Here is a 16,808-nt window from a genome sequence, read left to right on the forward strand (position 1 = left end):
AAACGAACACCGGTCTTGGTGTTGATTGTACGTATCCAACCGTAGATTATGCACTAGACAGGTTGACTTGGTGTCTCGGTATCGCGAACATTGTTTTTTGTTAGTTTAATTCTGATGTGGTAATTTTAATGAAGAAAAAAACTTGTAGTGTGATGTTTATCTAATTAATAGTGATTTTATTTGTGTGTACTTTTTTATTTTGGAATACGTTCGTGTCATTTGAAGGATTATTATTTTTTAATTTTAACAGGTAAATTTTGTTATTTTTATATAACTGTACTTCATTTGGTATTTCCAGGAATATTTATATATTATATTAATTGTTTTAAACGTATTGTTACATTTATTTCTTATAATTTCAGTAAAATTTTTGCTTTGTTTGTATTGCAACTATAGTGATGGTTGTCATTATGGTTTTCCTATTGGAATACGAGATTTTTTATCAAAAATCTGGTTCATATCGACACTTAAATATTCAATTATCTCAAATTACACCATATTTATAAATACTCATTTGATTTTAATCAATATTTGATTTGAAATTGAAACATATAAACATTATCTGTCATTTTGACAGTTTATCTCGATTAAATATGGTCGTGTTGTTGTTTGACGTCGCAAAAATGATAACGTGGCAACGTTTTTTTTATAAAAAATCAAATTTTAGTTACGTTGTTACGTATTATGTTCAATTTATTGTTTATGCGAAATGGGATTCGCCCCGTATATCAAAATTCGAAAAAAATATTGTTGAATAACGATACGTTCATGCAATGTAAAATTTAACAAAGAAAGAACAGCATCCGAGGTCATTGGCCCAAAAACCTTTGAATTGCATGTACTTGTGGTTAGTATCTGAAGGTGGATGATTTAAATCAACTTATTTTAAAACTTTAATAGTGGGATGTAAAAATCCTGTTACGAAAAATGTTCGTACACTTGTTATAAAAAAAAGTTTGCAAACAATGTGAGTCAACTGGATACCTATTACCAGAAATCCGGTTTCTTACTCACGCTTACGTATACGGTAAAGAATAATAAAAGTTTACTTTTAGAAACCATATTGTTATATATAAAATTATTATCTAAGTTTCTGATCTTTCACGTGAAGATTCCATGACATTCGAATACATGGCATTTCGATGATGAAAACTACTTTATCGACCGAAATAACGCGGGAACTTTAGGCGATCTTTTGTGTTCTAAAACATTGTATTCAGTCTTTTAGTGAAATAAATCGCCCTGAAAATTAATTACAAACATTTTTAAGTTAGCAGTTAGTGTTCTTAAGTCTCATCAAAATATTATAAAAATAATTATTAAATACTTTATTGGCCGATATAGCCCGGTAACTTTTGGCGAATATATGGCATCATCGCGATAATATTAGGTGCCGTGAAAAATCGTAGACACTTGCAATACATCGTTCCAAGAACAAATCGGACGTCGTGTTGAGGATTTTTAATAATTTTGTGATGAAAAAGTTATTGTGGGGGGTTTAATTATAGACGAAGATACAATTAAATCGTTTATTGAACAGGATGTTTTCATTGTTACAGTTTAGTTTAAGTTATTCGAAATGTCGTCGTTATCCCTACGGTTGTTTTCCCTTTTCCGTTACCGGAAATTACCGAATAAAATTTAAAACATGCTACAGTCGTTAGAAGAATATATAGTAGAAATGGAAAATCGTAGTGCCATAGACCAATCTCTCGTTGGTAATGTCAACGAAGACGTTTGGACCCAATTACAACAAAAAGAAAACGATTTAGTACTAGCAGCCGAATTGGGTAAAGCCCTTTTAGAAAAAAACGAAGAATTGAAAAAACAAAAGGATGCGTTGGAGGAGGAATTTTCGAAAAAAATAGAGGTGAGTACTTTGATATTCATACACACACGTAAAAGTTTTTCAATATGGCCGATTTTATAATTGTATTTACATTGTTGACAGATTTGATTATTTATCTCGAAGTTCAATGCTATTTTCATGTTTTTCAAATCTTTTCGTTCCATATTCCCACGAATCTGTTTTACTAGTGTAAATTCCCATCTACAAAAATCTCGTTGATTTTAATAATCTTCAATATCATCATGTGAATTAGCCAAGTATGTCGCCATTGTGTGTTTTTAGGTCAAATCTCATAGTTCATTAAGAAAAAAGTTTATTTTCAGATTGTTTTAATTACGTACAATATTTTTTTTTAAAAAAACATTACCCTCGTATATTCAATAACCACCTGGTGTAGGGGTGTATAACCTTAATTTTTGTCGGTTGAAATATGTGTGTCGATGAAGCCAACTTCGCAAATATGGCTTCCACTAATTCAATTAAATGATCTGTATTTATGGGGATAAAATTATGGTTTTTCTCAAGCCAATTATAATAATACGCGAATTTCAAAAATACATTTGAGATATCTCTCTCTTTATATATCTAAACATATTTATTTTCTTATTTTTTTTTATAAACGAATTAAATACGGACCTTGAATCTCTTTCTGGGTACAGCATACTTTACGTTGTATACACGTTGTCTGTATATTGTTTATAGGTTATGTTATGAATTTGAATTAGTTTCGCATCGATTAAGTCTGAAGAGGTCGTTTTGTGAAACAAAAAATGAGCGATTCCAACACGGTATTATACGGAAAATCGTGAATTGAATATAATTAAGTTGTTGATTTAGCGAATAATTAAATAATTTTAACCGTTCACATAGAAACGTCTATTCCAATATGGCGGTTTGTTTTACATCGGCCATTTTTGTTCCAACTGATATAGTCGTCTACCATATGGGTCAATATATTTGTTTTCGAATATTCTGACTTTTTTATTTGTCTTTTACGTACAATAATAAAATATACAGGGAGACTTGAAGAAATACTTATCGATTTCTTTATTATACAATAATTTTATGAAATTTTTTTTGATTCATCAGTTGCGAATAGGTCATGAAACTCTAAATTTGCTCTTATTTTCGGATTTTTCGTATATAATAACTTGTATTGTACCTTGATCGATAGAGAAATGATTACTGTATACATTGATGAAATATCAATTCAATATTAGGATTAATTTTTGAGGTACAGGGTCCTAAAGTTGAGTTTTCTATTTCTCTCTTCAAACTGTCTATAACTTTCGATTTATGTAAGTTAATAATTGAAATTATAACTTAATCGATTTAGGACAGATTATTTCATAAACTGGTGAAATTTCAATATCAAATTATGATTTGTTTTTGAGATATAGAGCCCCAAAGTTCACTTTAATTTTTTTTTAAAAACCCCAATGACACGATCTTTTAACTAACTCCATATCTTTCGATTTCTTCCGTATAATAATTTAAAATCTAACTTAATAGATTAGAGACGGATTACTTTATAAACTGGTAAAATTTCATTACCAAATTATAATTCGTTTTTGAGATATAGAGCTTCAAAGTTCACTTTTTATTTTTTTATATACCCAAATAACATGATCCCCTAATTATATTTATAAGTTTTGATTTCCGTAAGATAATAATTTAAATTCGAAATTAGTCGATTCAGGATAGATTACTATATAAACTGGTGAAGTTTCAATACCAAGTTGAAATTTGTTTTTGAGATATAGTCCTTCAAAGTTTTTTTCCATATCGTAATGACACGCACCCCTAATTATGTCTACAACTTTCGATTTCCGTAAGATAATCATTTAGATTTCAACTCAATCGAATCAGTACAGATTACTATATAAACTGGTGAAATTTCAATATCAAATTATGATTTGTTTTTGAGATATAGAGCCACAAAGTTCACTTTAATTTTTTTTAAAAAACCCCAATGACACGATCTTTCAACTAACTCCATATCTTTCGATTTCTTCCGTATAATAATTTAAAATCTATCTTAATAGATTAGAGACGGATTACTTTATAAACTGGTAAAATTTCATTACCAAATTATAATTTGTTTTTGAGATATAGAGCTTCAAAGTTCACTTTTTATTTTTTTATATACCCAAATAACATGATCCCCTAATTATATTTATAAGTTTTGATTTCCGTAAGATCATAATTTAAATTCTAAATTAATCGATTCAGGATAGATCACTATATAAACTAGTGAAATTTCAATATCAAATTATGATTTGTTTTTGAGATATAGAGCCACAAAGTTCACTTTAATTTTTTTTAAAAAACCCCAATGACACGATCTTTCAACTAACTCCATATCTTTCGATTTCTTCCGTATAATAATTTAAAATCTATCTTAATAGATTAGAGACGGATTACTTTATAAACTGGTAAAATTTCATTACCAAATTATAATTTGTTTTTCAGATATAGAGCTTCAAAGTTCACTTTTTATTTTTTTATATACCCAAATAACATGATCCCCTAATTATATTTATAAGTTTTGATTTCCGTAAGATCATAATTTAAATTCTAAATTAATCGATTCAGGATAGATCACTATATAAACTAGTGAAATTTCAATACCAAGTTGAAATTTGTTTTTGAGATATAGTCCTTCAAAGTTTTTTTCCATATCGTAATGACACGCACCCCTAATTATGTCTACAACTTTCGATTTCCGTAAGATAATCATTTAGATTTCAACTCAATCGAATCAGGACAGATTACTATATAAACTGGTGAAATTTCAATATCAAATTATGATTTGTTTTTGAGATATAGAGCCACAAAGTTCACTTTAATTTTTTTTAAAAAACCCCAATGACACGATCTTTCAACTAACTCCATATCTTTCGATTTCTTCCGTATAATAATTTAAAATCTATCTTAATAGATTAGAGACGGATTACTTTATAAACTGGTAAAATTTCATTACCAAATTATAATTTGTTTTTGAGATATAGAGCTTCAAAGTTCACTTTTTATTTTTTCATATACCCAAATAACATGATCCCCTAATTATATTTATAAGTTTTGATTTCCGTAAGATAATAATTTAAATTCGAAATTAGTCGATTCAGGATAGATTACTATATAAACTGGTGAAGTTTCAATACCAAGTTGAAATTTGTTTTTGAGATATAGTCCTTCAAAGTTTTTTTCATATCGTAATGACACGCACCCCTAATTATGTCTACAACTTTCGATTTCCGTAAGATAATCATTTAGATTTCAACTCAATCGAATCAGGACAGATTACTATATAAACTGGTGAAATTTCAATATCAAATTATGATTTGTTTTTGAGATATAGAGCCACAAAGTTCACTTTAATTTTTTTTTAAAAAACCCCAATGACACGATCTTTCAACTAACTCCATATCTTTCGATTTCTTCCGTATAATAATTTAAAATCTATCTTAATAGATTAGAGACGGATTACTTTATAAACTGGTAAAATTTCATTACCAAATTATAATTTGTTTTTGAGATATAGAGCTTCAAAGTTCACTTTTTATTTTTTTATATACCCAAATAACATGATCCCCTAATTATATTTATAAGTTTTGATTTCCGTAAGATCATAATTTAAATTCTAAATTAATCGATTCAGGATAGATCACTATATAAACTAGTGAAATTTCAATATCAAATTATGATTTGTTTTTGAGATATAGAGCCACAAAGTTCACTTTAATTTTTTTTAAAAAACCCCAATGACACGATCTTTTAACTAACTCCATATCTTTCGATTTCTTCCGTATAATAATTTAAAATCTAACTTAATAGATTAGAGACGGATTACTTTATAAACTGGTAAAATTTCATTACCAAATTATAATTCGTTTTTGAGATATAGAGCTTCAAAGTTCACTTTTTATTTTTTTATATACCCAAATAACATGATCCCCTAATTATATTTATAAGTTTTGATTTCCGTAAGATAATAATTTAAATTCGAAATTAGTCGATTCAGGATAGATTACTATATAAACTAGTGAAATTTCAATACCAAGTTGAAATTTGTTTTTGAGATATAGTCCTTCAAAGTTTTTTTCATATCGTAATGACACGCACCCCTAATTATGTCTACAACTTTCGATTTCCGTAAGATAATCATTTAGATTTCAACTCAATCGAATCAGGACAGATTACTATATAAACTGGTGAAATTTCAATATCAAATTATGATTTGTTTTTGAGATATAGAGCCACAAAGTTCACTTTAATTTTTTTTAAAAAACCCCAATGACATGATCTTTCAACTAACTCCATATCTTTCGATTTCTTCCGTATAATAATTTAAAATCTATCTTAATAGATTAGAGACGGATTACTTTATAAACTGGTAAAATTTCATTACCAAATTATAATTTGTTTTTCAGATATAGAGCTTCAAAGTTCACTTTTTATTTTTTTATATACCCAAATAACATGATCCCCTAATTATATTTATAAGTTTTGATTTCCGTAAGATCATAATTTAAATTCTAAATTAATCGATTCAGGATAGATCACTATATAAACTAGTGAAATTTCAATACCAAGTTGAAATTTGTTTTTGAGATATAGTCCTTCAAAGTTTTTTTCCATATCGTAATGACACGCACCCCTAATTATGTCTACAACTTTCGATTTCCGTAAGATAATCATTTAGATTTCAACTCAATCGAATCAGGACAGATTACTATATAAACTGGTGAAATTTCAATATCAAATTATGATTTGTTTTTGAGATATAGAGCCACAAAGTTCACTTTAATTTTTTTTAAAAAACCCCAATGACACGATCTTTCAACTAACTCCATATCTTTCGATTTCTTCCGTATAATAATTTAAAATCTATCTTAATAGATTAGAGACGGATTACTTTATAAACTGGTAAAATTTCATTACCAAATTATAATTTGTTTTTGAGATATAGAGCTTCAAAGTTCACTTTTTATTTTTTCATATACCCAAATAACATGATCCCCTAATTATATTTATAAGTTTTGATTTCCGTAAGATCATAATTTAAATTCTAAATTAATCGATTCAGGATAGATCACTATATAAACTAGTGAAATTTCAGTATCAAATTATGATTTGTTTTTGAGATATAGAGCCACAAAGTTCACTTTAATTTTTTTTAAAAAACCCCAATGACATGATCTTTCAACTAACTCCATATCTTTCGATTTCTTCCGTATAATAATTTAAAATCTATCTTAATAGATTAGAGACGGATTACTTTATAAACTGGTAAAATTTCATTACCAAATTATAATTTGTTTTTGAGATATAGAGCTTCAAAGTTCACTTTTTATTTTTTTATATACCCAAATAACATGATCCCCTAATTATATTTATAAGCTTTGATTTCCGTAAGATAATAATTTAAATTCGAAATTAGTCGATTCAGGATAGATTACTATATAAACTAGTGAAATTTCAATACCAAGTTGAAATTTGTTTTTGAGATATAGTCCTTCAAAGTTTTTTTCATATCGTAATGACACGCACCCCTAATTATGTCTACAACTTTCGATTTCCGTAAGATAATCATTTAGATTTCAACTCAATCGAATCAGGACAGATTACTATATAAACTGGTGAAATTTCAATATCAAATTATGATTTGTTTTTGAGATATAGAGCTTTTAAGTTGACTTAATTTTGCTTATATCTACCACACTCTTTTTTTAATTATTAATGTTCTAATTTCGTCGATTGCGGTAAGGTTACCTCACGAACTAGTCAAATTTTGACATACAAATGATGGTTCTTGAGATACAGTGTTATAAATTCAAAAATTATTCTCATAAGTTTCTTATTTTGCTGATTTATTGGATGTTTTCGTTATATATTTTATAAATAGATATAACTTTCCTTTTTTAAGCTAATTTCTTTAATTAATTATTATATTGTACACTCTACTTACTCTTAAAATAAAATAATAACAGTTTATTATTATTTCTCACGTTTTTTCATGCGATTGTCTGTTTTATTAATTGATAATACTCACTGGTTACACCTAACGGTTTTTTTACATTAATTCCTAGATGTGTAGTTGATAAACACGTATATGTAATGTTTAAATACGATATTAAATGAAATTTTTCAAATTTATAAAATCCTAAACGACCTCACCCGGTATATAGTCTCATAAAATGAACAGCAGGCATCTAATTTTCAATGTAAATGGTTTTTAACATACTTCTAATGTTGAATTTCATCTAGAAAGTTATTTAAAAAGACTTTTTTGAAAATATCTCAAAAATTTGAAAAGTTACGAAAAAAATCTTCCAACAAAAAATATAGAGATTAAAATTTTCTATTAAATTGTATCCGATCACTTTTTACAAATTTGCAATAGAAATTAAGATATTTGCAAAAAACAATTTTTTAAATATATTTTAAAGAAACTAATAGAAAAAATTATAACTCTGATATTAATTTTTCATATTTTGTATGTATGATTAAAAGAAAAGTGGAAAATTTCAAATATTTGGTTTTTTGTGTTAAATTTTGAGCTGTCAAATAAAATTAAACTTTATATCAACTTTTAATCAAAAATTCCTTATTTTACTGGACTAACAATGTTAACAGAGAATATATTCATTAACAGGCTACCCTGTACATCATAAAAAATATGTATTTCACAATTTTTTATCGATAATTCCAACCCAAAATAAAAAAAAAACAAATTTCATATCCCTTAATATAGCGACGACGCCACTGGAATGTCTATCGTACGTTATTGAACGCTCTACAATTTATTTATATATAAATTTCGGTTAGTTTTTTAATAAATTTTCAACATCTAAACAAAAAATCAACTCAAAAACCAGGCGTCTATTGACCCACGTTAGATGAAATCGGTTACCAATTTATTGCATTTCAACTAAATCCTCTTGAAATATCTGTTTTATCCAGAATACTGTGTTTGTTTTAACATCGTTCGAAATAAGTTTCGTGTTAAAAGGCATTTAAATACCAACGGTTAACAGAACGAGACATGGCCGTTGCTGGGGAACTGCTAGCCGCGTTATATCCAGGTCCGTACCGGAGAAAATATTCCGAAAAAAAAATTGAAAATTGTTTGACACTGTTATTAACTTCTTCTTCAGTTTACGAGGCAAGATAATTTGTTTTCTGTATATTTATTTATACAGAGGGTACAAAAATAGTATCAGGTACGTCACTTACCCATCGATATTTCCGCTATTCATGCGCTGATAATTTATATCGCGCTATTTTCATAAACATTACTTCCGAAATATCCCCTTTCGAAAAAGTCAAGCGGACTAAAATCGGATCTCCTGATAGGCTAGTTGATCTTACCTTAGCTTGAAATGACCTTATTGGGACCACGTTTTTAAGTTAAAACTGCAGCTCTAGGCTCTAATAGTTCACATTTAGCGGTTGGCGTTGTTTGGATTATACATGGATCGTTCACGTGACTTCGACTCTGTTTTTAAAATTGTCGCGAGTAAAATTTTTCGCTTCTGCTTAATGCGGCACTGTACTAATATGTTTATCGTTTGAGGAGAAGTAAAAAAATATGGCCGATGTTTGAATTTCACATATCTTTTTAGTAGTTTAGAAATTACTCATCAAAATCAAAATATTTCATTTAACTAGCGATTTAAACGTTTTACAAGGTGCAATGACGCTTTGTTCCCTAATTAAATAGGAATTACTCATCATCCGCTACCGAAAATGTTAACACCTGTATCGCAAAAGGTCGTCAAATAAATTATAAATCCAAGGTCGATATAAACTATTGGACGCGCTTTCTAAACACCCAGTGATTTTCTTGATTATTTTCTAATAAATTATAAAGTGCATTTAAATTCCTTTTTTCACACTATATATTAGATATATAAACAAAAAATTTAGTCGTAACGGCTCGTAAAATCTTTTGTAGTACATCCTGTATTATTAGATGGTTATTTCAAAGATGACGTCATGGTTTTCAAGTTCTTTCGCCAGACAGGGTCATATAATAAAACGAGTATTGAAATCCGGTACGAGATAAAAAATTCAAGAATTATTGTAAATGCCAAAGGCCGTGACGAGAAAGTTATTTTTGTTTTTATTTTATTATAATAAACGCGATTCATAATAGCGAAAAAGCGAATCTTAGATCGATGGCCGAGATTCGTCTCTGATATAATTACATAAACAAACCCAAAACAATTTTAAATAATAAATGAGTATTAATCCACCCTGTATAACATATGGTATTGCCCCACTACTCCCAACAACTGTTGTAGCTCATATTTAAACGTATAAAGAATACACTACACAATATCTTCTGTCTTTCTTTATCTAATTTATGAAAAACATAAGAACATTGGTCTTACTTATTAATAAATTTGGCAACGTTTACTTTATATGTCTGACGTTCTAATGTAAATAAACGTATGTGCATACTTGAATGTTCGTAGGTATAAAAACAGAATCCAATTTACGGATTTGAAATATGAATTTCGTGCAAATATCACTAATTCCGATTAGTGGGATGATTCATTTACAACGTTTTTTTTTTTTAATATGTATTTTACTGATAAAAAATAATGAAAAAGATATCATTCGCCTTGAAAAATAATCAATAATGACGCCCTTCAATCTATTTTTGTATACATAGTAACCAATATAATGCACGTTAAATACTAGACGGCCCAAATAATTTTTAACCAATTTTTAAGGTTAGGTTACAAATATTTTATTCTACATGCGTATTTATTAAATGTAATTTATAATTATTATCTCGTATGTAATTACTTTTAACGTAGCAGACCAAACCCTCTACGGGAGGTTAATAACTAGACGACGTTAAGTAATAATTATCTAAAGAAAAAAAAAATAAATTCCATAGCTTCTTACAAATCGCTTTCTGTATGACGAAACGAAAACACCAGTAGCGTTACAACAGTGTTTCAATCACAGTTTCTATTTTTAACGCCTACATAAACCATTAAATTTGATCTCATTGATTAGAGTGCGTGATATGTCAATCTAACCATAGATAAATTAGAAACGATCGTGCGAATGTAAAAACTAATGTCAAAAATAGTCTTATTGAAAATATTCCGACTTTTTCGTATTTATATAGTGAGAATATCGTTCTATTTTGATTAAATTACATTAAAAAAATTATACAGGGTAAAAAAGATTATATATAAAAAAGTACGAATCTTCGTTTTTCCTCCGTACTATATGTTTGTCTATGTATAATGAACTTCTGAATGTTACGAGCACGTTTTACATAGAGTTTCAATTTTTTACCAGCAGTCGATGCTGTACTGCCTTATTGTAGTTGTAAAGACTATATTTACGTTTCCTTCCTTCCATTGTCTATTTATGTACAACGCTATAAAAAAATCCGGAAGAACTGGTTTCGAACGAAAATGGGCCTTATGCAACGTTCAACGTTACGAGAATACATGCTGTAGAAACTCTTACTTATGACCTTGAAGTAATATAGAAACGAAGACTAGAATTGTGCAGATATCGATACGATTTTAAATTTTATCAATTTTTAAAAGTATCTACTTTACTGTTATCAAAAAAGGAATGTAATAAACACCCGATCTACAATGAGATACAAATACTTAGGTTGATTAGTGAAATCCATGTTTATCACTTTTAATTAGTCATCAAGATGGCGGATCCTAGGGGCAATTGTACTAATAGACATAATATAAAAAAAGCCACGTTGCCATATTTATTAATAAAACATACTATTTACTACAGTATTCAACCTAAAATTGAATTACTAGATAAAAATAAGTGCCAGTAACTTTACTGTAATAGCGAATAGGGTTCAATATTGAATTTTTTTATTAATAAAGGATTAGTTCCCTCTACAATTGTGATTTTTTGAAACGAAGTAGTTTTGCATGAACACTAGGTTATAAGTAATAGTAGAAAACCTTGCAACACCGCAGGGGCTCACGTATTTTCACTACAAATTTTCAACAACTGAAATGCAATAATGCAAAAGGGATTATACACGGTGAAACTATTTTTTAATCTGAAATAGTCATCAGTTTAATAAACTATTTGTGTAACACTACTGGATGTCTGTTATTTTATCATCTTGTTAAAATATCAAACATACGAAAATAGATCGTAAATTAACTTGAAAGCGAAACAGGAAACGGTATTCATTTCTCCGGAAACTATAAGAAAAGTTGAAATTTCTTTCTTTAATGTCTTTTTTCCGTCCAACGTGGAGCGAGTATGAGATCATATTTGAACGTTGCCACGCTTTAAAAATAGTACGGATGTTGGGGAAATATCAAAAATTAAAATTTTTCTTTCCGATATTTTCGTCCTACACGTGACCTTCAAAACAATTCCATAAATTATTTCATTTGAAATTTCTAATTATTTTATGACATACATCTAATTTATTATTCTTAATCGACTTTTACATTGATTTCCATTCATTTGGTGATAAATCGTAATTTTCTGATAGATTATAATTAAAGAAACAACAACTTTTTGATTAGAGTGCTATGACATGTCAATCAATCTATTATGACGTAAGCAACCATAGACAAATTAGAAATGATAGAGGTAATGGAAAATCGTCAAAAACTTGTAAATGTAAATGTGAACTTATTTTATACGGGGTTCAAAAAAATTATTCTCTTCCTAGTTCATATAATTATACAGGGTGTGAAAATATTGCTTTATTCATCATAATAATTGATTTTTGTTTTTTATTGTAATCTATCGAATCCATCTCCACGCTTTCTTCTTTATCGACTGAAATTGAACGACTTGCGCAATTCAGATGCGCAATACCGACTGTGTATTTGTATTTAATTACGTACCGAAAGCGAAATAGATGAAGTAGATAAATAAACTAAATGAAATCTGAAAATTTTCAAATAAATTATCATCGGTGTGGGTAATTCGATTTAATTGTTCGGTCATTTATACAAACCGAACAATGTGCCAACTATTAATTCGTGACGTTTCGAAATACGGTTAACGAAAGCTTGAAAATGTCGTAAAGGACAACCTTGAGGTTGTTTAATGGGGATTGTTCATATTTTATAGCCTGTTCACTTGTTTTAACTAATTAAACGTATTGTTTCGTGGTATTGGACGGTAATTTATAAATATAAAGCAAAAACTAAAGGATATGGTGTAAGAATTTAATTTTTTACGGTAACTACCAATAAAAAAATAGTTTCTGGAACGTCTTTCTAGAAACTAAGGTTTATTTACGTAGATGTGGATGAAGTGAGGCAGTGTTGCCAGTTTTCACTAAATTACAACCTGGTATATGTGTGTGGCAACTTTTTAATGATGAAAATGAATTAAAACACAAAGTATATTGAAAAAAAATTTATTTGGTCAAATTTGCACGTACTGGAGAATTTTTTGTTTCCGTTATATGTTTTTTGTCCATTTGATTATCAAAAAATTTCGCTAAAACGTGACCTGGGGCTTCTATTCTCTTGAAATCGACGTAAATATTTTTTCTTTCCAAAATTTCTTTATTAAACCTACATTTGAGGAAAGTTGTTTTTCCTTTGACGTAACCAAATTTTGATTTATCGATTCGTTCTGGTGTCCCACACATATCTGATTTTTGCGTAGTGAACAAATATCTGAAAATATTTTCAAAAATCCAGACTTTTTAAAATGAACTACAACTCTAATGACAATCCCTGTATAATAACTATTACGTCATGCTTGTGTTGTTGAGCTATACGTACGTCTTTGATTATTTCGTCATATATCAATATTAATATAGGCGTAAATAGATAGATGTTGTCAAATAATCATTTTTAAAATTTGTCAGAAGTATTTTCTTGTTTTAAACCTCTTAGATGTCTAATTATATTATTATCTACCTTAGAATTTAGATATAAATATATCAAAAGTTAGATTAAGTATTAAAAATAACAGCTGTCTTGCACAAAGGTTCAAGATAAAGAAAAAAAAATGCAACATGACAACCCTGCAAGATTCCATCTTGTTTTCTTAACGTATATAAAAGTTAAACAAGTAATACGTTGAATTATTTTCAAAATAACCTCACTTTTTATATAGAGGATGGAGCTTTTTGTCTGCCAAATCCACCAAGCGTTGTGCTACACTTTTAAATTCAGGTAATGGATCTTTGAAATCTTTCAATTTTTGTTTAACCTCCATTCTATCGACCAACGCATTTTCCCGACGTAACCATTCGGGAATTTTCGTTTCGCATATCATATTTTTTTGTATGACGTAAGCAGTACCGCATGTTCGGAATACCCTATCGCCTAAATGGCATAAATCCAGGTCCGGACCTTCTTGAATTCGATCTAAAAGAACGATGTGTAACTTTAAAAACTATATATCGATGGATGATTCACAAATCTAGATGATGTGCCTTAGGATATGTATTGATGATGGAATGCGGCGTTGACAAGTCTCATATATATTATTAGTTTAGTAATACTTCAAAAATAGTAATGATATCATTTTTGTGATTATTTAATTCTTGAGTTGAACAAAAATATATATATACGGAGCGTCTAAATTGAGGTGGGAAATGAAATGTCTATGTTTAAGTGCTTCAGTGACTGGTACCAAAATATAGTACGGTAAAATTAGTTCGAAAAATTTACTTCACTCATATCTCTTTTATTTTTGATAAAAAAAAATGTTTGCATCAAATTTGTAGAAAATTTTATGCTATATAACGTAATAAAACTAGTTTTCAAAAAAAATAACCGTCAAATTTTTCGAAAATTAGTTAATTCATACGGTATAGTACAGTAAAAATAAAAAAAAATCGATAATATATTATTGGAAAATATAGAGAGAATGTTTCTAATTAATTTGGTGTTTGTGAATTTTAAAAATTCAAAATGGCGTCCGCGTAAATTGAATTTATATAAATTTTTTTCAATTGCTGCTAACTTCATTACTATTAACAATTTCGAAATGCGGTTTGCTGTAATCGATAGACGAAATTGTGTAATTTAATGGGCAGTATAAACAAAATTCCTCAAATTTTATTTTCTTTCAGTTATATCGATATGATATATTTAATTTTGTACTTACTGAATTCTTCGCATTGTTTTCCGCATTCAGTAGAAGCTTTTCGTTTTTTTTCAATTTCTTCAGCGGTGAACCGACTCCATATTCTCTTCTTCTCTTTTTTAATCTTCTTTTTCTTCACTGGACATATATCCGGGTGCGTTTGCTGCATTGCTTTTTCGGTTGGATGTTTAGATTTCGTATCTTTGCTATTATTTGCATTCGCAAATAATCTTTCTTCTTGTACTAACGGAGTTTGTGTATCGGCAGCACCGGAACTTACAAATTCGACATCGTATCGTCGTTTCATCAAGACATTTCTTAAAACACAATATAATTTCGAACCCATTCCCGACGTAGTACTGAAAATTTTGAGTTTTGTATGAGGATGGATTGAAATGACAGCTATGACAATACTAGTAGATGATTTAAAACGTCAACGTTATAAAAAATATTCCAATTTACAGACATATATACAAAAAAAATTAAAACAAATTAAATATTTATTAATTTAAAACAATATCTAATAAACTTTCTTTTCGCCCCTCGTAATTTATGTGACGTATGCAAGCTGTAGATTTTTTTTATGTGTTTATGAGAAGAAACCTCCTTGACCGAGTTCTACTTTTGCCTTTCTGTAATCGGTAGAACGTTAAAGGAAGACGTTGATCGATAACATCCTACAACGAGTTCGCTTTCTTTTAAAAATTTAAATTATATCTTCGAATAACAACCATATTCGATTTTGTATATTACTAAACGGTATTTTTTATCACCATTGTATACTAATTGAATACGTATGTGTTCTAATAGTGATTTAATTCGACCAGACGTGATTTTTGTTTATGTAATTAATCACGAATCGATAAAGTCAATAACATAATACTTAGTAACTATTTTTTTTTTAAGATTTCAACGTAAGTTGAAATAGCAACCACCTTTTCTTGACATAACACAACGTACTCTATGATTTCTAACTGTCTATGGTTCTGACCGAGCATCTTTTATTATTGGCCTCGTTCAATTTGACAGTTGGCTAACTTAGTAACTAAGTCATAGTTTCGTAAATAGAAGAAGATTAATTGATGCAGGAAACGAAGTTAATAGGTTTTGTTTTATTAAAAATACGTTGTGAAATGTGTAATTTATTAAGATACCGAATGTTTTTAACATTCTAACAATAGAACGGCATGTATAACTATTTATTATTAACACAAGTTACGTAATTGTTGTTTCACAAATGTTTCATATTTTGTTTGATTTTATAGCAAATGTCTCTTCCTTGTAAGCATTCTCACGAGAAAGTGTATGACATAGTTTTTCAATTATTAATTATTATCGTATATTGATATCCCTTCCGAGGGTTAATTTTGCATCTTATAACAGACACGTGTAACGTATGATGTAAATCGAGTCATTGCGTTTTCTTAAAATTGCTATTCGTCAGTAAATTACCCGTTTTGGAAACTTGTTTATACACCAATGTGTATATTAGTCATTGGTCTTTGAAAAACAAAGAATTATATCACTTTTCGTTCAAATTCAAGGTCTCAACTATCGAACTAATTATACTATCGACCACAAAACGTTCACCGACTTTTACCTTGACAGAAAAACGTTTGAATAAATCGTAGAAATGAGACGTTTTATTAAATTCATATTTAAAACGCACGAAATAAAAATAAATATGGTTTTTATAGGTTATAGTATACTTTTTACATATATCTCGTTACTTATCTGTGGGACGTTCTGTATAATTACCTGACTCGCTATAAGCAAACAATGGTATGTGTGAAAGTTGTAACAAAGATTCACGCACCAATAATAATGTTTATAATATTAAATAAAAACTTATTCAATGGAAAATAGAAGA

The 16,808-nt window shown here is 28.5% G+C and overlaps 1 protein-coding gene across 3 annotated transcripts in view; it reads left to right on the plus strand.

Annotated features, from left to right (window-relative positions):
- LOC130444984 (bicaudal D-related protein homolog) overlaps nucleotides 1-16,808 on the plus strand; it is a 27,857-nt gene continuing 11,049 nt past the window's right edge. For all 3 annotated transcript variants that reach the window (XM_056780395.1, XM_056780396.1, XM_056780397.1), the window contains exons 1-2: nucleotides 1-250; nucleotides 1,560-1,870. In XM_056780395.1, coding sequence (XP_056636373.1) covers nucleotides 1,649-1,870 — 222 coding nt within the window. In that variant the 5' untranslated portion in view covers nucleotides 1-250; nucleotides 1,560-1,648. The remainder of the gene's footprint in view (nucleotides 251-1,559; nucleotides 1,871-16,808) is intronic.

The sequence above is a fragment of the Diorhabda sublineata genome, chromosome 6 (genome assembly GCF_026230105.1).
Source record: "Diorhabda sublineata isolate icDioSubl1.1 chromosome 6, icDioSubl1.1, whole genome shotgun sequence".
NCBI classification, from domain to species: Eukaryota; Metazoa; Arthropoda; class Insecta; order Coleoptera; family Chrysomelidae; genus Diorhabda; species Diorhabda sublineata.